Genomic DNA, 22,398 nt, shown 5'->3' with positions numbered 1-22,398 from the left:
AAAAACGTAAAATTCACTGTCAAAACAACGTTTTATCCCGTTAAAATAAGATATTTTGGGGGGGGGGGGGTGTCAACAAACCAAAAAATGCTAAATTCTTGAATGAGGGTGGAGTGACACCCGACCAACTGGTAAAGCTAGCAAACATATTTATAAAATATATATTTTATATAGGCCTACTAGACATGATACATAATAATAATATCATAGATCATCGCCGCCTATAAACTACTAGCTTCACAGCTGTGTGTCGTCGCCCCCCCCCCCCCCCCGAAATAAAATTTATATAGAAAATATATACTTTTACCAGTGATCCAGGGTTTGGGTAAGTCCACCCAGTTCTGATGGGTTGCCTGACTCACGTTATGGAAAGTAAAGGGGGCTGGGCATGGTGCTAACCACATTGTCCCTTCATATGCCAAGGTTCCTGAAACAGGTGAACCATACTAGATCAGAGGCATAGCTATCGCATTGCAAGCATAAGCAATGCATAAAAGTTATTAAAAAGTATTTAAAGTTAAAGAGCCCTAGGAACCCAGGGACCATTTTCCCCTCTTTGACAAGTGTAAAATTTTGCATTGGAAATGTCATTTCTTTTTTTATACAAATAATTTTAAAAAGAAAAATACTCAACCTCTTGTCAGATTAAGCATCATAACCAGTTTATTATGTGAGGAAGCATTTAGTTTAATGCAGAACAATTATTGAGTACCTGTATGGGAGTACTTAAGTGAAAAGCCTAGCTGTCTGGAAGTAGGCCTACCTATGTGAAGATCACATTAAACATCCACTGTTTAAGGACCCAATTATTAATATTAGTCAATAACATTACTAATAAACTAATACAAATAATGTGAATCATATTTTAAAAAAACCCAATATCAATGATATTTTTATTATCATGAATATTTTAATTTTTAATAATTTTAAATGATAACTGTTAATACTCAATTTAGGAGGTAGAATTCAGATATGTTTTAATATGAACAGTTTTATTGATGTTTCTACTCATTTCCAGAGGTAGGATATTAAGCTGTAAGAATGAATTCATCCAGGTATTTGTAGCTATGTTGACAACAACCACACATAAGATGTTGAGCACAAATCCAGCTTTCGCCTAGTTAAAAATTAAACAATTTTAAAATGAATTTGTATTATTATAGATTTAACTTTTTAAAAACAAGAAAATACAATAAACCCAAATGTAAATGGGCTTATATATTTAATTAAACATACCATAATTGTTATAGCTAATGCCATTTCAACCATATGAGAACAATAGTTAGAAATTTAGGACTAACCATGTCTTTAACTTTTATGTGACCAGTGGCAAAAACAATAGCATTTGGAGGAGTAGCTACAGGTAGCATGAATGCCAAGGAGCATGCAAGAGTTGCAGGGTAGAGAAAATATAGAGGATTCATCTGCATTGATATAGCCTGTAAAAGACGTAGTTAAACAATAGAGATTCTAAATAATTTGATTATGATTTTAGATAAATAGTCTGTTATTAATGCGCAAGTGTTAGCTTCAAGAAACTATAAACATTACCAATTCTGACAAAATTGGACAAAGTATGCTGGCTGTTGCTGCATTACTGGTGATCTCAGTCAGAAAAGATATGGTCAAAGAAAGTGTAAGTATCATTAGCCAAGGCTCCATGCTGGCGAAAACAGACAGTTGTAATCCAATCCATAATGATAATCCTGATTCCTAATATAAACATAAAAATACATAGTTTTTATTTAAATTAACATGCAACTAGAAATGAAATAAATAATCACTGTTTAAGATTTTTAATGCATATAATTTCTAAACAACTATTTTATAGTAGATAAAAGAAGAATATCAAATTATAACTTTAGACATACTTTAAAATAGCATTTTTCTCTACTGTATGACTGTATGCCCTACCTGACAAATATGAGCTAATGTATATCCACCTCCAAGTAACAACCATGTACCCCATGGAAAATTTTCATGAATAGTTTTCCAGTCCATCAAAGCAGGAACAGACACTGGTATTTTGTAGGCATGTGATAACAAAAATTTATCTCACAATGATTTTTTTCAGCACTAGTGAAAATCTAATATGGTAGCTATTATTTTGCAATGTTGCTTTGGAAAAAATTCTAATTGTAAAATTTAAAATAAGCTTACTTTCTTACCATTTTTTTCAGTTCCTCTACAGAAACATTGTGGTTGTTGACTTGGAAAAATGAAAAGTAGTAGAGTAATGAAAATTCCAATTGTGGAGTTGTTGACATATCTAAAAAAAAATATTAATTAAATTTAAAAGATTGTATTTGAGATATTCAACTTTTTTTTTAAAATTAGTATTACTGATTACAATTACAGAAAAGTCTTTGATTAAATAAAATTGATAGAATCATGTTCTATGACAAGAACAATATATTTAAATTATATAATATAGTTAAATTACTCAGGTTTAAAGAAGTAGCTCCATCCTATTTCGCCTGGGAGTTTCATAGTTAGCCAAAAAATCAACAGCACAAAAAAATGCCCCATTATTGCTTTTTCAGCAAATCTATAATTAAACATTTTCAATAAGACAAGCTTTATAAAATACAAATGCTAGTTTAAAACTATATAAATGTTTAGAAAGTGGTTAAACTTAACTGTTGCAGCTTTAACTCTAAAATATACTCTATATCATTTTTAAAAAATAAAACAAAAAATTAGGGCCTACATCTTTGTGAAAATAAAATCTTAAAATGTTTTTTTTTTTACGAAAGTGGGCCTAAATCCATGAGGTGACTTTTAATTACAGCTCTCATTGCTTTAGTTTCTTCTTTGTCTCCACATCCAAACTTGAAAACTTCTCTGAAAATAATTCGTTTAAATGTTTTAAAGTTAAAGAGGTAAAATAATATATCTAAAACTATATATATATATATATATATATATATATATATATATATATATATATATATATATATATATATATATATATATATATATATATATAAATGGTTAATATTACTAATCAAACATAAACATTTCTGTATTAATTGGAAGATACATGCATTAAATATTTTCAAGCTCAGTGATCTACAAACATATTTTGATTTTTCAGTGTTAAATAACTGTGAGTCTTACTTGATTCCAAAGAAATAAAATACAAGCCACAGCCATGCTATTATTAAACTTATGACAGCAATAGGGAAGCAAGAAATAAACCAGTTAAGAAAATTTACTCCTGACTGCAGACCATACGATTCAAAGATTCTGGAAAGAAAAAATTTTATGTGGATTTGTGCATTCCTTTTTTAAATTGAATAAATTCATATTAAAAACAAAATATCATTCTGTGGTGTAAATGGTTTAACATACTCATCAGCTTGTCCTTGCATGATCAGGTTTGTTGATGAACCTGTAATAGATCCTATTCCTCCTAATGTTGCAGCATAGCATACACAAAGACTTAGTGCCTTGCTTAAGTGCTTGAATTTTTTATTTGAATAGTTATATTCAGCTTTATTAGTTCTAAAACAGAAAGGTTACATCAATTATAAAAATTATATTGAATTTTTTTTAACATATATGCTTATAAAGTATAAATACTTTTTAATAATTGATGCCATACTTTTTAAGTCTCTTTTTATTGTTGGTAAGTGTTTGCATCAAGACAGTTTCTTCATGCTGCTTGGGAAACACATCATTTTCTAAAAAGTAATTTGAACTATTTATTACATTTACAAAGAATAAATAGAATGAAGGATAAATATCTTTGAAAAGCTAACTGCAATATTTGAGTTAAAATAGAGTTATAGAAAATTATATTAAATACTACCTGAGGTTAGCAAAATATTTATGGAATCTACTGTTGATTCCATTTCACCAAGCTGGTTTAGTACAGCTGTGACTACAGGTAACATCATAGCTGTTGCAGATGTATTGTTTACCCACATGGAAAGAAACCATGTTGGTATCATAAACCCTATGGTAAGCCTACAAAAAAGGTTTAAATAATTTTTAATGTAAATATTCTGCAGGCCTGCAACCAGTATATACATTAGTGTTGTTATACATTCATACTAAGTCTTTATTCAAAAAGCATGTACATTTTTAGCAAAAATGTATTTAATAAATAATAAATATTTATTATGAATATAATTTAAGACTTTTTAAAATTAAAATAGATTATTTACTTGGTATAAATTTTAAATTAAAGAAGTATTAAATTTTAGGTACCATTTAGGACTTGATCCTATTGCTAGTAAAGTACCATATGCTATTCTTTTATGAAATTGCCATTTTTCTACACACAGAGCAAAAGTAAGACAGCTGAAACTAAACATGGACGCATCCTGAAAGTCCAAAAAAAGTATTAAATTTTAAACAAGTTAAACACTATTTTATTTGTAAATATTAAAGATTTTATTAATACCTACTTTAATATAGTTAACAGCAACTTCACTAGCAGGAAGGACTCCAAGCACAGGAAACAAAACAATAGGTAAAAGGGATGTTATTGAAAGGGGTAAAGCCTCAGTTATCCAAAATGTGGCTATAATGATGACCCCATACAAGCATGCCATCTCCTAGTAAATTAACATTATAAAAATACAGAATTTTTTAACAAAGAATATGTTTACAAAAATTACCAGTTTTAAAGAAATACACATAATTATGAAACTTAAGTTGTGAAATACAAAAGAATTTCTGTTCATTTTTAATAAAAATTACCTTTTAGCCATACAATTCTCTTAGCAACTTAGTTATTACTCTGTTTGCTTACCTTTGATCCATCAATATAAAGTATTGGAAGAGTTATTACAGGTGCTAGAATTAATACTATCGTTCTCCAAACAAGGCCAATCTCATGAAATATCTGCATTTTTCAATACCTTGAAGTAGGCTTACTACTTATTAAAACAGACTGTGATAAAAAGTGTCTTTATTTCTTGGCAATCAAATTTTCTAATAAAAAAAACAGAAACCTATTTTATGCAGCAATTAAACAACTGCAAGTAATTTAATATTACAGAGTTCCTTGATGACAATCTAATTGATAACATAATGAGATCATGTTCTTCTAGGTTAATATGGTGTGACTGGAATAGCAAATCCTGTTTGACCTAAAAGAATAGTGCATGCCTGGCTTAGAACTTTCTTAATTACATTTCACTATCTATGGTTCAACAATTATTCATGGTAGAGAAAAAAAATTGCATTGGTGTCTGGAAGAAATAAAATTAGTGGACTTAAATAAAAAATTATATTAGTCAGGAATCTAATGCAGATGATGTACACAATTTTGTTTAAAGCAGCTGATTTAAAGGAAATTGATAATAAATTTTTCTTTTGTAGTTAATTGCTTAAAATCATTATTCCTTTAGGTAAATGTGATTTTGTAAATGTGTGATAGGCAACAACCTAAATAATATGAACAAACTGCTAAATTGTTAGACTTTTTAAATTTATTTTTTTTATAATAAATCTTACAGTAGCTATAAACAATATTTTTATTGACAAGATTTCAACTGGATACTGGATTTGAAATACTCAATAATTTACAATAAAACAAAAAGTACAAAAAAAAAATTTAAAACAGTATTTTCATTGTATCATTCATTCAATTGAATGGAAAAATGTTTAACTTAATTTTAAAGACTGCAACACTAAGTAGTAAAACAAATTCATTTTCAAAACTGATTTAAAAAATTAAACTTAAAAGTCTATAACTGGTGTCACACAGCAATATCCTTTGTTACAACACTGGCTTTTTTCTTTGTACTTGAGCTTTGGGTTTCCTGGCTATTAGCAACTTCAAATTCACTCTGTTAATTTAAAGTTTTAACATGCATTTTGCAACCTGATCATCATAATTCTTTGTATAGAAATTAAGTTATTGATAAGTAAAAAATAAATTAACCCTATGTTAATGTTGGAATTCCAACTAATTACAAAACTAACTTACATTATCCGTTTTTGAATAAGCTCTTTTTCTTCCTCTTTTTCCTCGTGTGTCTTTGGTCATCAATGAAGCAGGTGTTTCTTCCTATTATAATTGCATGATAAAAATATTTTAAAACTTGGAAGCAAGAAAAAGAAAAAAATATTTTATTAATCATGAGTTATCTACCTCAGCAGGGGAACTTCTTGTCACTCGCTTGCTTCCACTAAGATTAATTTTATTAGCTTTATCAACAAGCATCGACACTGTCTAAAATTGAAACAGTATCAATTAAATTTTAAAAATACACTGTTTTTGAAAATAAAAACTAATTTTAAAAATCTTAACTATTAAGCATAAAGGAAAAGAAAGATAACTATGTAATTACTGCTTTTTTTAACTTAAAAGATAAAAATTCCTAAATAAATTATTATATAGTTTTCTTTCAAATAACTCATTTTGTGCTAAAACAGAATTTTAAAATCGAGTACAAAATCTAATGTGATATTTATTATTTATAGCCTTTAGTTATTGTAAATTAGCTGAGTAACTGATTACAGAATGAGTAGGCCTTCTTGCCTTATCTTCTTCCATATTTGTTCTGTGTGTATCATCTACCTGAAAGTGCAAACATAGAAAAGCAGTTTTTAAAGCATTATTTAAAGAATGCTAACACTTACAATGAACAATCAATTTAAAAATTGGACAAAAGTTGCTGAAATGAGATTTGACAACATAAACAGGATTTTATAAATTTATTTCACTTTTCATATATCTAAGTATTAATGTATGTACCAAACTATTTTGTATTGTAGAATGTCCAGACTTGATAATTAAATTTTCAATAAAAATTCAAAAATGTAATTTTTAATATGTTATAAATGACTGATAATAAAGCACTATGAAAACTCCAAATCCTATGGTGTTATCGTCAACAAAGCCAGTGTATTTTAGTATGTAGTTAAAAACTTACTTTCAGACCGGTATCATTAGAGACTAGTGCTTTCCCAGGAGGTTTAGAAATTTTAAGATATCGATCAAAAGCATCAGTTTTGATTTTTTCTGTTAAAACAATTTTTCCTAATCTGAAAATAATTTCATTTAATCCTTCGAAATTAATAAAAACTACTAATAAATAAATAACAATAAAAGTTTGATATAATAAAGTTCATCTGTAAAAATAGCCAGCATACAAACATTAGAAGAGTTATTTATTATTTGTGAAAAAAACAATGATTCTAAATATGATTGAAATTTCTTATAAGAGTATTTATTCACTATGTACAAATGTCTATAACGCTTTCTGTCGCACACCATCTAAGTAATTAAAGCGGGAGTGATCTCCCTAAGCTTTCTCGAATATTCTTATATAACACTATGGGGAATTGTAATTCGGGATATAGACAGAAAATATGTGTGTATAATAGTGCGGAGTATTATTACTTTTTAAATTCATTTGCTTTTTTGAGAAATCGGAAATAGTATAAACTACTACTTCCGGTAAACGGAAATTACTCAAACTTTTACAGAAGACAGAGAATAAGATCTTTTTCTAAAATCAGAAATTTTTGTGAACGTCATAAATGGATGACCCCTAAATACATTAATTAACTAGCATATATATGTATATATTTTATCCAGAAAATTAAAGTAAGTCTCTAAATGTAGATCTATTAGAAGTTAAGGCAGTTTAGTTACAAAAAGTAAATTTATGGAGTTTGAGAAATATAGCCTGACTTCTGAACTAACAAGTGTGATATTACTGGACGCATATACTTATTAAAATATACTAAGCTGATTTAAAGTGACCAAAGTGACTTTTCAACTTTTTAGTGAAAACAGTTAGGGATATCAGTTTTTTGTGTATTCTGTAAATTTATCAATAAGGTTATAACCGGTTTGTGACAGAAAAAATTGATATGAAGAAAAGAGGATATTAAAACTTCACAAGATATAGATAAAGGTTATAGACTAAAATCATGAAAAATTAATTATCTACATGTACTTCAATAAAAATGGATCATTAATACATTTATGAAAATAAACATTTTATACCTTTTCCCTCGATTAGAGCTTGAAAGGAATCCTTCTTTTTCAAGTCTATTAATCAGACCTTGAGCAACAGTATTCTCTATGCTGAGTCGGCGTGCAAGTTGTGGAGCAACTAATGTTTTAAACTCTAAACTTGTTAAGAGAGCTCGTCTCCACAAACAGGTTGCCTTAATTTTTAAAATATTGCAAATTTAATACATATTGAGTCAGCATAAACTGTTATAAACATTTAAAAGAATACTATTCTTTACAATGATACAATGATATTAATGACACCACTTGTCAATTAGTATGAGATAAAACAATAAAAATTCCCCCAATACTTTAATAATACATACTAAAATTGTAAGAATCATTATAGTTCAACTAACAATCTTAACAAACAAACAAAAGTTAATTTTTACCTGTACTGCAAAAGATGACAAACCACAGAGATGAGGATCAGTGGGTTCAAGCTTAGAATTTCCAGGCTGTTTGAATAAAAATAATGGTCAATACAGATTGCACTTCAAACATGAAAAGAGTAAAATGAAAAAACATAATGAAACTGTCAAATTAAACTGTAAAACAGATAATATTAAATAATGATATAGTAAAATTTGTGTGTATACATAAGTAATTTAAAATAGGAATTTTTATATTGATAATGTAACAAAATATTTATTGAAATAAATGTAAGTACAGGAAAATATAATATTATAACCTTCGCACAAAGATCACATATGTGATCAGTTGGAGCATTTTCTTCTGAAATGATTTGAAAGCAAACAGCATGTTGCCAAAAATTGCAGTTTGCACACATAACCATCAAGCCATCATCCTAAGATAAAAAATGTTTTAATATTAACACTTCTATTTTAAGAAATCACAGATGCAACAGTAAGTTGTAAGTTGTTTCAGAGGCAAAAAATATTCATTGATACTTAACATAAACCAAAAATAAGATCAATAATTATACATTCACACTACTATAGCTTATTGTTTTTCATCAAATATTATACCTCATTGCAGCCACAAGGACATCTAACACTGAATTCTTCCTCAATAGTTTCAGGCCTAACAGGACTTTTATCTGTATGAGAAAAAAAAAGAATGTATATGATGTAAGTAATATCACAATGCCTACAATGGCTGTATCAAACTTTATCAACTAATTACCTGGTTTCAATGGGCTTGAATGATTAGCTGGATTGGGTTCTGAAATAGGTTCTTTTTTATTTGATACAATTTTCTCTTTTTCTACTGCTTCATTTTGATTGTTTGCCTTAAAAAATGATAAATAAAAATAATAGCTTTAAAAAAAAATAGTTTAGATAATAAAGAATTAAGTAATTAATTATAATATAATTTGACTTTCATCCATACAAGAAAATGTAATCAAAAACAAAATTTAACAGGTAATACAATTTTAAATGTATCTTTATAAACATTCTTTTTAATACCTCATTATCCAGACCACTGTTGCAAATGGAAACTTCAGCCATTTCTTGATCCATTTCTTCAATGGGATTTTCATGCACTTCAAACTGTTTACTGCCAGTTTTGACACGCATTTTTACTCTATTAATAAAGAAGTGTATATAATTGTTTTAAAGATTTTAATTTTGATATAATTATGTTATTATCAGAAGTTAAAATTTAATTTTTAAAAAATTTAATTTGCACCTTAAGAAGCATATCTATCCAGCTTTAATGGGCCATAGAGATGAAAAAATTTAACTAGGCCCTTATTTATAGTACACAACTTTGCAAATTAAAATACTAAATAAAATTAACACAATCTGTAAAAAATGTCAAACAAATAACAAGGAAAAACTAAATCAATCTCAATTTTTAAAAATGGAAATTTTAAAAAGTTTTTCTAATGAGATGCAAACTTACGTATGAAAAGGCTATAAAAATGAAAATTAGACAATTATGTTACAAACCATGCACTAGTCAAAGGTGATTTTTATTTAAAATTTGTGTACTTAAAAAAAATAATATAGGGGTCATCCATAAACAATATCATGCTTTGTCAAAACAATGTAACCTCCCCCCTGCACATAATGACTTTACCTTTCAGCCTACCACTCCCCTCAAGATTGCAATTTTTTTTTTTAAACAGCTATGTCTTTATAGAAAATTAACTGAGCTCAATCAATAATGAGTATATTGATCAACTTTTTTGTTTTATCACAATTAACAAAATTTTTTTTTTTAAATGTCCTTTTGAAATGTAAAAAAAAAAAGTATTCATTATGATTCCAGTGTATTGCCATTTCTATGCTGTTACAAAAAAATAATAATGAAATTTTAAATATAGCACCATTTCTACAATCACCAATTATCTCCCCTCGTTTAGTTATGGCTCTGCATTTTTAGCGCAATTTCCATTCTGGAGAATTGCGTTTATTAACTCGTCATTTCTGGGAATGGATGGATGGATGAATGAATGTATGGATGAATGTGTGTCCGGGCTTTAAGTCGTATCTCCTCCTCAACGAAGCAATATCGATGACTAGTTCCAAAAGCAATTATGTTAAGCAAGTTACGAGAATGAGCATAGGCCATAAAAATTCCGGGTTTCTTTCATGTATTTCCCGGAAAAGCCAAAAAACCTCGAAAAAATTCAGTTTTTGGCCCATATCTCGGCAACCAGACCACTTAGCGACTTGAAACATGTACCAATCGATTCCTGCCATAATTTAAAACAATATTGCCGAAGAAAGTTTTCAAAAATATCCTCTCGTTCGGTCACAAATTTTAAAATTACATAAACACCTACAAACCGATCGTTCTTCTAGCTTGAACGCACCCCAGCAATATACGTCAGAGCTATTTTTAGATAACATAAGGAAATTGCGCATAAATGTCACTAGACTTTTTTATTAACTTGTTTAATGTTATCTAGTCAATCTTTAGCTTTTTATTTTTTCCCCCTTTTACTCTAGTGGGTGGAATTTTACAATTTTCAATTGCTAATCTAATTTTAAAATAGACTAAAGTTAAAGGCAGGCTTTTTATCAACCCTTACATAAAATTTGAAATGAGTGGGTGAAAAACTGTTTGCAAGATTCTCTAGAGACTGATTAATAATGCATTCCTCTATAATTATTCCTGATTAGTTTAACTCAAAAGAATGTTTTTTGGTAATAAAATTTGCAATCACTAATCATAGGTAGAAATATTCTTCTCATTTTGTTTAATTACATTGGAATATTTATTATTTATTGTAATTTTCATATACATTTCTATTTTTTTTGTGCATACTTACAGTGGCAACCTCACCAATAGCAATGTTGGTTGTTTCCTCTATAAAATGAAGTGCATGATCATTTGAAGCTTTAAATCCAGGAGGTTCATAATCCAATGGTGTTACTAAAAATATATATGAATATTTAATGATGTGGAAAATACATATTTTCAAAAAATGTATTTAAACTAGATTGTGGATAACTGGGTGTGGAGTAAAGAAGCTTTTGTTTCAAAATGTGTGAATTGTCTGCATGTATGCAGGCTAGAATTATTTCCCAGTTAAAATGAAACTATGCATTAGTACCCTGGATGCTAAAATTTTAAAATGTTAATTATTTGTGTTTCCCTGGGTGTCTGTACTAAGTATCCTCTCATAATGACACACTTCTAAGCTAGTCATTTTATAGCTTTTATACTGTTCCACACTATAATTACCTCCTTTTTAGGTCCACAAGCTTCTTTACATAGGTTTTTTAATCTTTTCAAGTGATTTTATATATAAATAAGCTCTTTAGGAGAAGATTCCATGCAATAAATTATTCATCGCCTATCAGTATTCTATTGGTGCCAAAATGAATGAACAATAAGGACAAACACATATTATTCCCCCACTGCTAATATCTTTATATCAACCAAAAATGTCAAACAAATTTTAAAATATAATATTGCCCCTAGAGGAAAAAAAGCAGAACAAATAATCAACCTTGTCATTAATTCCAAAAACTTGACACCTTTCAACTTACCATCATAGTAGAACAACTTCATTGTCATCATGACATTATCAGGAAGTGAAGTAAGAGTATTAGTAAGAATAATAAGTGTCCTCAAAAGTCGAATAGTTGCTTTCTTTGTTTCTTCTGCTGAGTAAGCACTTGAAATTTTTTTATCATTTCTGAAATTTGTTTATAATGTAAAAGTAACTATGTTTTTAACACAAAAAACTAGACTGCACTGTAAGTCAAATGGTATTCTCTTTTGTAATGTTCCCTGTTCTGTTACAAATAATTAAAAAACACTATTTTTAAAAATATAACTGTTTTATCTTTAATTTTAAATACATTTATTTAATTTGTGGATTTAAAAAATAACTATATTACAGAGAAATAATATTATCTCATTCTCATAGAATAAATATGATTATTAAGAATCAAAATGTATAAAGAAAACATAGATGTGCAATTAAATAATTACAATTAAGAGATGAACTTTAGCAGGCAAAAAAATAAGATAGAATACCTGTATATGTCTACTTCTCCATCATTGTTATATGCAAACTTAAAAGTGTATGACTCAATAACAGTCTGAATTAAGAAAAACAATATATGTATAATTATGCAATTACAAACACAAAAACACACATACTGAATACACAATATTCATAATTTATTATAAAATAATTACACCGATATGCTTACAGTTGTAACGAAAAACTATATTTACCTCAGGATTATTAGGATCAACATAGATCTGTAAAAATAAAAATATAATCTTGATTGTTACAGAAAACCCATCACGTTTTTACGTAGACTATTCTCAGGGAAAGAATTAAAGCAAAGATAAAATGACAATTAACGTAATAAAACTATTCAATGTCACAGTGTTTACTTATGTACATACATTAAAAGAAGTACCTGATGGAATCAAGAGACTGTTAATGTATGGCAGTTACATTATTGCGGTCTACTTACCCCAATTATTAGAGTCTTCAACTGGAAAAGCAAATAATAGAATATATATATATTTAAATCAGTATTTCATTTACCTGCACTTGCGTTTAGTTGAAAAATGTAAATGGATTTACTAATTGGTTTATTGAAAATTACTTAAATAAAATCCAAATCTTACATATTTTTTGTCCAGTGCATCAAAACAGCCTTTAACCCACTTTATGACTTGGCATGCCCCAGGGCATGAACTTTCATCTCTTAGTATTTTTAAATTTAAATCTAAGATGAAACAAAACAGATTTTTCCTTTAATGTATACACAAATAAAATTGACAGAAATATATTACAATTGTCTAATGAGCTGTTGTAATGTAATTTACCTTCTAGACATTTGTCACCAAATGCATGTTCTGGGAATATTGCTCTCAAGTAGGTGATGTTGGAAATTGCAACCGCCAAAAGCTTTTTCACAAAAAGAGCAGATTTCTGCTCTGTGACTTGTTCATTAGGAAAGATAGACTCCCACTGAAATAATGATATTAATATTATTAAAATTGTGTGAAGCAACTTCTTGTACCTTAGTTTACCCTTGGCGTTGAAATATGACTTTCTGTTTATATTGCTATTTCAGTTACAACGCCTGCTTCCACCCCCTCTACATTCTTCAAAAAGAACAGGTTGTGACTTGTGCACACGTATGCAATAAACATCTTTTCCTTTACTCTTCATATGCAGCATCAGTGTTTCTGCTAGACTTTTTCTCCGGGGGGGGGGGGGGGGGCGGGGCGAAAACTCTGTGCAGCATCAATAACCAGAATCAAATAAAATTACCAATCCATAAACAATAAACTTAACTCTAACAAAAAAGGATGAGTCAGGCACGTCCTGAGAACTCAGAGGTCAACATTATGTGGCAAGTGTTGAGGTAGAACCCCAAAAATAAAAGCTGGAGTGCCTAAGCAATCCTGGAGAAGGATAGTGGAAGGAAAAGCAAGAGCTGCTGAACAACTAAAGTCTAAAACTAAAGAGTTGCCCAAAATAAAGTTTGGTAAAGAGGTGTAGATCTAGCTGCAGCCCATTGCTCCTCAGGTGCTTCAAAGGAATAAGTAGATTTCTAAGTAAAGTTCCCTTATAAATCAGACAAATGAGATACCATGTAGACTAGTAGGCTGTAGGAGATTAAACTCTCTCTATAGGCCTACTATACTTAATTAATACTTACTATAACAACTAGAATAGTTAGGCCTAATACTTAGTAAATTAAATACTTTGCATATAGATCTAGATCTAATTCTAATCTAGTCTAGTCTAGAGATCTAGAAATTTAGAAATGACTAAATAGATCTATATTATATAGTATATAGGCTATTAAAAATTTAAAATGTTCTTGCTTGTGCTTGGGTGACTGTATTTTAAAATTTTTAATCATATCAAGTTATTAATTAATTATAAATAAATACAATAGTGTGAATATGTTACTGAGAAAAGACACTTACGTTTTTACCCTGTGTTCTTTGAAGCTGAGCTGTTGCCATTAGAAGATGATTAGGCTAGTGTGTATTGTATTATTTCTACAAAACGACGGTAAAATATTTCTTGGGAGAGAAATATTAAATAGGCTAGCAGACGATATACTCCGTCAAGTTTAGAATAACCAGATTTTAGATATTGATCATCTAGATCTGGATCTAGATCTATTTCCTACTAAATAGTTTCACATAATTTCTTTAAAAGGAACATAATTGTATATTGTATATTGTTGTTTCTCACTATAATTGAACAAAATATTTTATTTTAAAATCTTAATGATGTGCATATATTTTCCTTTCTCTCTAACAATATTTCCATACATTGTGCCTAACACAAGTAAAAATAAATGTCATAAAATTTTTGTTTTACAAGCTGGCATTAATTTTGGGGAGGTATAATTGTGCTAGGAAAGAGCTGCTATAAATATTGAAACAATTTTTTAAAATTTTTAATTTTGTAAGTATTTCCTGTTTTAGATGTCATACATGTAATTGTTAAATGTATCACGTATATTTTTATGTAGAAAATCTATAATGTCTACACATTTCAATTAAAACATAGCACTTCACTATAGATAAAGTGAAGTGATCGTTATCGCAACATAACCGGAAGTTATAACTGACAGTCGCTTTTGAGACTACTGGTTGCCAACAACAAACAGGCAGACTTCAACAAACTTTTTTAAAATTTAAAGTTAACGTCACAATATTTGTACGTTCAATCTTTATTCAATACTTATCTTTAGAATCTAGATCTAAACGTATTTAAATCAATTACAACTATTCGTAAAAAAGAAACAGCGGCCGAGTGATTTAGGCCTAATTAATTAATTATTAGTTTATTAGCCTAATAATATTAGGCCTATTTTTAAATATTTTTTTATTTAGGCCTAGGGCCAGATTTATATATAATATTTAGTTTAGTATTTAATATTGGATAGGCCTATTATTTTTAATTAATTTGGCTGGAAGCCTGATGATGGTATTATGTATAGTGTTGGACTTTAGTGATTGTGTCAATGTGTACTAACTATGTATGAATCATGATGGCAGTGATGAATCATGATAGCGGAGATGAATCATTCACTTCATCCACTATGATTGATTTGATATTTATTTGGGTAATCTATCATTGTAGGTACGTAAAATCGCCCGCGGCTAGTAATGTTCAAAAAAGTTACTTCATTGTCAAGACTTTAATAGAAGTATATAGTGATATATTTGTGTCAAATAAATGAATAATAAACCTAAATCAATGGCTAAATATATCACTATGGGCCAGAAATTAACTTTAAACAGCAGTGTTTGCGAGCAAGATTTGCTATATAAACAGCAGATATTTGTAAAATAGAGTGGCTTCCCCTGAATCTTGCGCTATAAGTTTACAAAAAAAACTTAAACAAGATGGCTGCTATAGTAAATGAGCATGGTTGCATCTGTTGGAAACATCGCTAGTCTTCATTTATTACTGAAAAGTTTTAATTCAATTGTTTAAAAACAGGTACATAAATGAAAACAAGAAAACATTTTTGTATTTTTCAAAACATAAATCCTCCTCAAAATGTGAAATAATTATTAAAATTTAAGGAGTCACCTGTTTTTCACATTACTAGTTACGGGCAATTTTACGTACTTAAAACGATAGAATACCGATATTTGATATCATTTGCTCATTCAGAATTCAGATGCATCGTTTTCCTTATCAAAATTTCTCATTTCATTATGGCATTTTTTTAACTGCATCATTAATTTTATGATTCAGATTTCTAATTAAAGCAGATTTTTTCATTAAGTAGTAGAGTCAGAGGGATAAAACTAGTGATTTTGAAGTTGTTTTTGTAATCTGAACTGTCGATTTTTACTTAAGTCTTTAGATTAAGATTTGTTGAATATTCTTTTGACCTCGTATCTTGTTTTGTCTTGCATATATTTCTAAGAGCCTTATGTGTGGTGAACCATCCAAAAATATTACCCCTCAATTAGTCAATAATGTCACTTCATTATAATCTAATTGCTGAAAATGAAGCACAGGAAAATTAGTGCCACCCCGAAATTCAATCATTTTTTACGATTTTTATGTCTTGTCGCATCACACCTAAAAATAGGAGAATGCATTACGCTGTCCTCATTGATGATCATTTTTATTTTCTTAAAACTGTAAGCATGAATTGTTAGTTAGATTGCAGTTTTTGTAACTTGGTATACTTATCCTCTGTCGATTTAAAAAACATAGCAGTAATTGTGTACAAATATTGTTGTAAAACACAAAATATAAAGTTCAAATTGCAATGAGCCACACCCCTCAAGAAAGCATGGTTATCACACTTTGCAACTCTAATTTAAATAAATTTTAAAATTTTTATTACTTATTTGTGTGATAAAGCACATTTTTATTAAAATTAAAAGCAAACAAGAGTAACCCAAGTTTTATGGAGGTCACTTGCAATGATGACTCAGGACAAAAAGCTAATATATGCTAAACTGAGTCTGTTTACAATTGTGATAGTTATTATTGATACATTTTTCATAGATAAATAATATTGAGATTTTCATCAAAATGCCTAACAGTGACTGACTTTAGTAGTATGTCTCCTAGCCACACAGTAGAAATAACCTCTCACCTTATCAATGTCTAAGGACATTATGTTTTAGGTTTGGTCCATAAGACCAACATGAGAGAATAAATGAAAACACTACTAATCTAGCTAAATCCCAAGTATTATTTAAATGCTAGATTGCAGAGAAATATGCCCTCTTCCATTCTATTCAAGTGTCTCTGAAGTGTGATTAGACAAATATAGCAAACCATGGCAAAAATCAGGCTTTTGTAAGTCATGTACAATGTTGGGATAGAACTACACATTAGTTCTAGAGTATGCAGGATGGATATACATAATTGCAAGTAAACTAAAGACAAAAAATAGCTAATACAAATCGTTAGGTTAAATTAAGTCTAGTGAAATATGGTTTTAAGAAATAATATATTAGTCAAAGAATAGTAATTAATTTATATTAGTTTTAGCTGAGAAAATTGTATACATTTCATAGCATACGTCTTGATAAATAGATCTACATATTTAAATCAAATTTGAATGAAATAGTTCATTTCTTCATATTCTTAAATTGCAAGAGGTGGGAAGTGTATCTTATTGAAGTAGTCATTAGTATTGTGTATCATTTTTTACGTTCTATTTTTAATTATATTTTCATCATAAAACCAATGACGCCATCAGTGTTGTGTACTTTTCGTAGTTTAAACATGTGACTTCATTTTTGTGTATTTATATCTTCTCTAGAGCATTCTTGACACAACCATAAATACTTTTCCGGTTGCATAATTAAAGTTGCATAATTAAAAATGTGTTTCTACATTCAAAAATGCGTTTATTTGTATTTTCCTTCTTTAAATAAGATTTAGTTTATACATTTAATACATCCAACATATTATTTTCAACAAAAGCCATATCATTAAGTTCTTCATATATCGCTGAAGATAACTGATCTCATAGCCCCGGAAAATATTTTGCAGACAGAGAGAAAAGTGCGCACATTGGCTTTTAGGATATGTAATATCAACAAAGAAGTAAAATTTTGTTGCAATCTTTATTATTATTGGTATTAATCTTTTGGTAATGCCAACTGATTATTTGTGAAATGTAAATATTGATCTACTATTTCATTTTTAAAATTCCTACTTGCTAAAAAGTAGAAAATAAACAAGTATAAACATCTTTATAGTAACACACTTCTAAATGTGCCAAAACAAAAGCTCTGAAATAATCTTATACAGTTTAGCTACATACATTTTTACTATTATTTTCTTATTTTTTTTTTTTAAATATTAGGAATATTTTGTTGAGCCACTCGCAATTGGCAGGATGCTTCAGCTCGTTAAATTTATATGCATACTTTTTGAAATGCTTAAGTTTCTTCTTAAGAAAAAAATTGAGAATTAATTGAACTCAAACATTTATGTCAAAATATAATAAAAATATGTCCTTTAAGTTGGATAAAATAAAGCATTAAAATTGTGTACATTTGTTGGCAAATGAAGTTTGGTTAAGCAAATTGATGGTAGTTGCATTGGTAGCTACTTTTACATTAAAACACCTTTGGTTAATAATGACAAACTTTTTTAAAAACTCCCTTAAGACAATACATTTATTTAGGTTTTGAACAGTAAATTGTTTAGCACTAATTAATAAAGTTGAATATTACTGCAACATTTTAAACAACTATAATTTTTTAGTCAGGTCCTCATCATGCCTACATCAGCAGCAAAGATGGATGAGCCATACTACTGCTCCCAGCAGATTAACATTCCGCCAGAGTTGCCAGATATTCTTAAACAGTTTACTAAAGCAGCTATAAGAACACAACCCAAGGATGTGTTAGCCTGGTCTGCTGCGTAAGTACATAGGCAGGCAGAGTTTGAAGATGACAAGGCCGTTTAATTGCCTTACTTAAATATATGTTAAGCAAATTGTTTGTAAATTACTGAAAGTAAGTAAAATTCCCTTACAAACCTGACGGTCTACGGGGGAAGTGAAATAGAGTTCACCTGTTTCTGTGACCTCGGCATATGAAGGGATAGTGTGGTCAGCACTATGCCTTTACTTACCCTAATGTGAGTTAGGCACCCATCAGATTTGGGTGGAATCAGGGACTGTCTACTGACTTGAACCCGGATTCAAACTCGAGACTTAGGGGTTAGCAGTCCAGCTCTCTACCACTAGGCCACTCCATCCCATACAAATTACTGTAGGGCCTACTAATAAATATGCCTGTAATACAATATATATTTACGTTTTATTTTAAGCCAACCCAGCATTTATAATTTTTTAAAATTCTAATTTATTTTAGATGTATTCTATTTGTCTTACTAAATAAAAATATATTTAAAGTGCTGCTAGTTTTTAAGGTACACCAAGAAAAGGAGAAATTAAGTGAGGGTTTTATGGATATTAGAAATTTTGTTACATCAATTACATGTGTCTAATTATTCTTAGATACTTTCGGGCCATGTCTAAAGGTGAAATTCCACCAGTGAAAGAGCGACTTGAAATGCCAGTTGCCACTCAAAAGATTGACAGTGGACTTACTCAGGGTCTTCTTAGAGTTCTTAACAAGCAGGTATAAAACATGAGTTACATATAATTTACTTTTCTAACCACGGTTTAACCGAGGTACGAATGAGCTCAGCTTTTTTTTTTAACTTCACTTTATATTTAGTCTTTTTAGCCCTGGCTTTTTACTTTTTAGAAATTTAAAATTCATGTACTAAAATTAATGTTCAAGGTTTCTTTTGATTTTAAAGCTTGGTCCTAAACTGACAGTAACAACTCAGCAAGTAGAAGAAAAATGGTTGGATCTAGCTCTTCCAATTGAGCAGTGTCATGATATTTTCAGAGTTGGAAACTTCCATCAAAAATTTGAATGGATCAAATTTTTTGCTCTTGCTGCATCAACCCTTGGAGATGTAAGTTTTGTCTGGTTTCTTTATATTTGTAATAAAAATGTGCTTGTTTCTTTGTTTCATTTTTTTTTTTCTGTACAGTTTTCTGTTAATAAATACTAAAAACATTTTTTTATCAGTAAATGTACTCTAGTGCATGCACATGTTTTCTTGATTTAAAAAATGTTTTTACACAGAACATCACAGATGCAATGAAAACTGTTTGTGAAATACTGACCACTGATCCTGAAGGAGGACCAGCGAGAATTCCTTTCAAACTGTTCCAAGAGATTTATCTCTTCCTAGCTGATATAGATGGAGAAATTTCCCAGCAACAGATGACAGATGTCATTAGTCATCTACAATATGATGTGTAAGACCTTCTCTAACACAATATTTTACTTTGTTATATGATAACTGTGCCTCATTCTCAGAACTGATTATTTTCTTCATATCTAGCATGTCAATCAAAATTTTGTTGCTTGAACTTACCTGGCTCTGAGTTTTGATTTCCTAATAAACTTAAAACGATGGAATATATACTAGATTGACTAGATACTTCGGTTTGTATTCTTAAGTATAAATATAAGATTTTGGGGGTCTTAAGCATACTTTGTTTTTTTTTTTGGCTTGAGGCTTAAGGTAAATAATTTTAATATGATGATAAAATTCAACTTTATTTCCAGAAAAGTAGGTTAGTTTTTTTATGAATTACATTAAAACATTCTGGTCAGTTAATTAAGCAAAATTACAATTTCCTGATATCATATTTTCCATGCTACATTGATTAAAATAGATATTTTCATAGAATTATGTTCTGCTCTCCCCTGGATTTCAAATTTAGCAAATTTGAATCTTGTATTAAACAATTCTCTGTCAAAAATTCTGTCTCCTCCAACCAACATCAGTGTGAAAAGATAAACTCAATTGTCAACTTATTTGCAGTTGTAAAATTTCAACTTCTTCACTAATAAGTTGAGCTTGATAATATGTTTATGTCAGCTGTTTGAACTGAGGCTTAATGTATGAAGGTTGTTAACTTTAATTTCCCATTGAGATATCTTTCCAACCTATATTTTCCTTTAAAATTTTATAACCATTTAACATAACAAGGGTGCCTGATGAATCAAGCAAACTTCTGGATTAAGTGCATCAATTTCATCCACTTGGATGGGGTGTTTTTTTATAATCTTTAACTTGCAGACATCTGCTTTCGGGCCATTAAAAAGTTATTCGTGAATATGTGTTTTTATTTGCATACTTTTTACAAGTATGGTCAGGAATAAAAAAGTTATTATTTTCTCAGATGTTTCTTTTTCTTTTTATCAGTGATAAACAAGATGGCTATGTGATGCCTCGCAACTTTCTGAGTGTGGACTGTCCTCAACTGTCATGATCTGCCACATCTTTACCAGTGAAAACATTTTCATTTCAAACCATCCAAACTGGAAAATGTCATCCTGAAGGGGTAGAGAGCTGGTTCTATCACATTGTTTTGAAAAATGGATAGTGATTTTTATACATTTTTATAACCTAGGGTTTATTTGAACAAGTATTTCAAGTTAGTTCTTATGAAATGGTTGGTTTTTAGTTATTTTAGTTAAGTAATAAAAAATGTAATAACAACATTTCTAGTTATGAAATCAACATATAAAGCCAACCCTAAACATTTATTGATATAAATTATATTTAATTGACTAATTTTTTTTTTACTTTCAAAAGAAAGAAACAATGTGTCAACTCTAACTGTGATATTATCACCTTTAGGAATGATTGATCATGTGACTGTTTTATTTATGCCACACCCAGTCAAGTCTTATGTTGTCATAATCATACTCATGCATAAATTGTATATACAAATTTCTTCAAAAATCTAACTTAGAATGTTTTATCCACATTTGGTCCTGCTATCCGTCCATATTGTCATGATACTGTTAAAGTAATGAAATTGCTTTAGCCAATAAACTGAATGTTGTTTTTTTTTTAAATTAAAGTATACTAAACAAAGTTCAATACTATTACATTCTTCAAGATTTTTGTTTGTTTGTTCTATATTGTAAAAACTGTATGTTTAAAAAAAATCCTTTTTAAGTAGAATGTAATTCAGCAATGGGGCCCTTGTATTTGTTGTAGGACGGACTACAAGTAGCATTGAAAAAATAAATTACATAGAACCTCTGTTTCATTGAAAAAATAAATTACATAGAACCTCGTTAATTTTAATCACTGACATTACTGATTTATTGTCAGCTTAGAACCAATGACATCTCTTATATTCAGCATACAAATACAACCAATGACATCACACACTTAATGTCAGCAATCAACTATTGGCATAGCATACTTAATGTCAACATTGAACCAATGACATCATACTCTTAATGTCAACATTGAACCAATGACATCACACTGTTAATGTCAGCATAGAACCAATGATATCATAATCTTAATGTCAGCATAGAACCAATGACATCACACACTTAATGTCAGCATAGAACCAATGACATCACACTGTTAATGTCAGCATAGAACCAATGAC

The 22,398-nt window shown here is 29.2% G+C and overlaps 3 protein-coding genes across 6 annotated transcripts; 1 reads left to right on the top strand and 2 right to left on the bottom strand.

Annotated features, from left to right (window-relative positions):
- Nucleotides 1–404: 404 nt before the first annotated feature.
- On the bottom strand, nt 405–5,350 carry LOC131950392 (solute carrier family 13 member 2). Of its 2 annotated transcripts, XR_009388310.1 has the most exons (15): nt 4,763–5,350; nt 4,416–4,565; nt 4,216–4,331; nt 3,815–3,972; nt 3,608–3,686; nt 3,355–3,507; nt 3,121–3,249; nt 2,752–2,844; nt 2,444–2,548; nt 2,169–2,269; nt 1,915–2,018; nt 1,552–1,713; nt 1,302–1,439; nt 713–1,117; nt 405–427 (listed from the first exon to the last, which is right to left on the bottom strand). XR_009388310.1 is itself a non-coding variant. In XM_059312504.1 (14 exons), the coding sequence occupies exons 1-14, from the start codon at nt 4,859–4,861 to the stop codon at nt 953–955; spliced, it is 1,752 nt and encodes a 583-aa protein (XP_059168487.1). In that variant the 5' UTR covers nt 4,862–5,350; the 3' UTR covers nt 665–952. The 2 variants fall into 2 exon arrangements, 1 of the variants encoding a protein (XP_059168487.1); XM_059312504.1 differs by lacking the exon at nt 405–427 and having other exon boundaries at nt 665–1,117.
- Nucleotides 5,351–5,496: 146 nt separating this feature from the next.
- Nucleotides 5,497–14,521, bottom strand: LOC131950393 (HORMA domain-containing protein 1). Its single transcript, XM_059312505.1, has 20 exons — nt 14,372–14,521; nt 13,256–13,400; nt 13,055–13,155; nt 12,898–12,918; nt 12,650–12,676; nt 12,446–12,510; nt 11,953–12,101; nt 11,229–11,332; nt 9,854–9,864; nt 9,415–9,532; nt 9,131–9,236; nt 8,974–9,044; nt 8,676–8,792; nt 8,377–8,442; nt 7,976–8,139; nt 6,894–7,005; nt 6,500–6,538; nt 6,110–6,190; nt 5,945–6,025; nt 5,497–5,804 (listed from the first exon to the last, which is right to left on the bottom strand). The coding sequence occupies exons 1-20, from the start codon at nt 14,408–14,410 to the stop codon at nt 5,715–5,717; spliced, it is 1,707 nt and encodes a 568-aa protein (XP_059168488.1). The 5' UTR covers nt 14,411–14,521; the 3' UTR covers nt 5,497–5,714.
- Nucleotides 14,522–14,782: 261 nt separating this feature from the next.
- LOC131950390 (ropporin-1-like protein) lies at nt 14,783–21,877 on the top strand. Of its 3 annotated transcripts, none has more exons than XM_059312503.1 (6): nt 14,783–14,861; nt 18,654–18,812; nt 19,414–19,537; nt 19,722–19,883; nt 20,057–20,232; nt 21,189–21,877. In XM_059312503.1, the coding sequence occupies exons 2-6, from the start codon at nt 18,667–18,669 to the stop codon at nt 21,253–21,255; spliced, it is 675 nt and encodes a 224-aa protein (XP_059168486.1). In that variant the 5' UTR covers nt 14,783–14,861; nt 18,654–18,666; the 3' UTR covers nt 21,256–21,877. The 3 variants fall into 3 exon arrangements, with proteins under 3 accessions (XP_059168486.1, XP_059168485.1, XP_059168484.1); XM_059312502.1 differs by lacking the exon at nt 14,783–14,861 and adding an exon at nt 15,005–15,116 and having other exon boundaries at nt 18,658–18,812; XM_059312501.1 differs by lacking the exon at nt 14,783–14,861 and adding an exon at nt 15,005–15,116.
- The last annotated feature ends 521 nt before the right edge of the window (nt 21,878–22,398 follow it).

The sequence above is a fragment of the Physella acuta genome, unplaced genomic scaffold, assembly GCF_028476545.2.
Source record: "Physella acuta isolate Inbredline_101_S28 unplaced genomic scaffold, ASM2847654v3 ptg000760l, whole genome shotgun sequence".
NCBI lineage: Eukaryota > Metazoa > Mollusca > Gastropoda > Physidae > Physella > Physella acuta.
Note: the sequence above shows the minus strand (reverse complement) of the source record. Positions and strands in the feature narration are given on the sequence as shown.

Bases quoted from the DNA above. Each gene is read 5' to 3' on its own strand.
- LOC131950392 (XM_059312504.1), bottom strand. From the start codon at position 4,861: ATGCAGATATTTCATGAGATTGGCCTTGTTTGGAGAACGATAGTATTA. The intron at 2,549-2,751 runs GTAAAAAAAAAA...GTTTAATTATAG, and splicing joins ATGGATTTAGGCCCACTTTC to ATTTGCTGAAAAAGCAATAA. The intron at 2,270-2,443 runs GTAATTTAACTA...ATTTTTTTTTAG, and splicing joins AGCTACTTCTTTAAACCTGA to ATATGTCAACAACTCCACAA.
- LOC131950393 (XM_059312505.1), bottom strand. From the start codon at position 14,410: ATGGCAACAGCTCAGCTTCAAAGAACACAGGGTAAAAAC. The intron at 13,156-13,255 runs GTAAATTACATT...GTTTCATCTTAG, and splicing joins TGGTGACAAATGTCTAGAAG to ATTTAAATTTAAAAATACTA. The intron at 6,539-6,893 runs GTAAGTTTTTAA...TTGCACTTTCAG, and splicing joins CTAATGATACCGGTCTGAAA to GTAGATGATACACACAGAAC.
- LOC131950390 (XM_059312503.1), top strand. From the start codon at position 18,667: ATGCCTACATCAGCAGCAAAGATGGATGAGCCATACTACTGCTCCCAG. The intron at 18,813-19,413 runs GTAAGTACATAG...AATTATTCTTAG, and splicing joins GTGTTAGCCTGGTCTGCTGC to ATACTTTCGGGCCATGTCTA. The intron at 19,538-19,721 runs GTATAAAACATG...TTGATTTTAAAG, and splicing joins TTAGAGTTCTTAACAAGCAG to CTTGGTCCTAAACTGACAGT.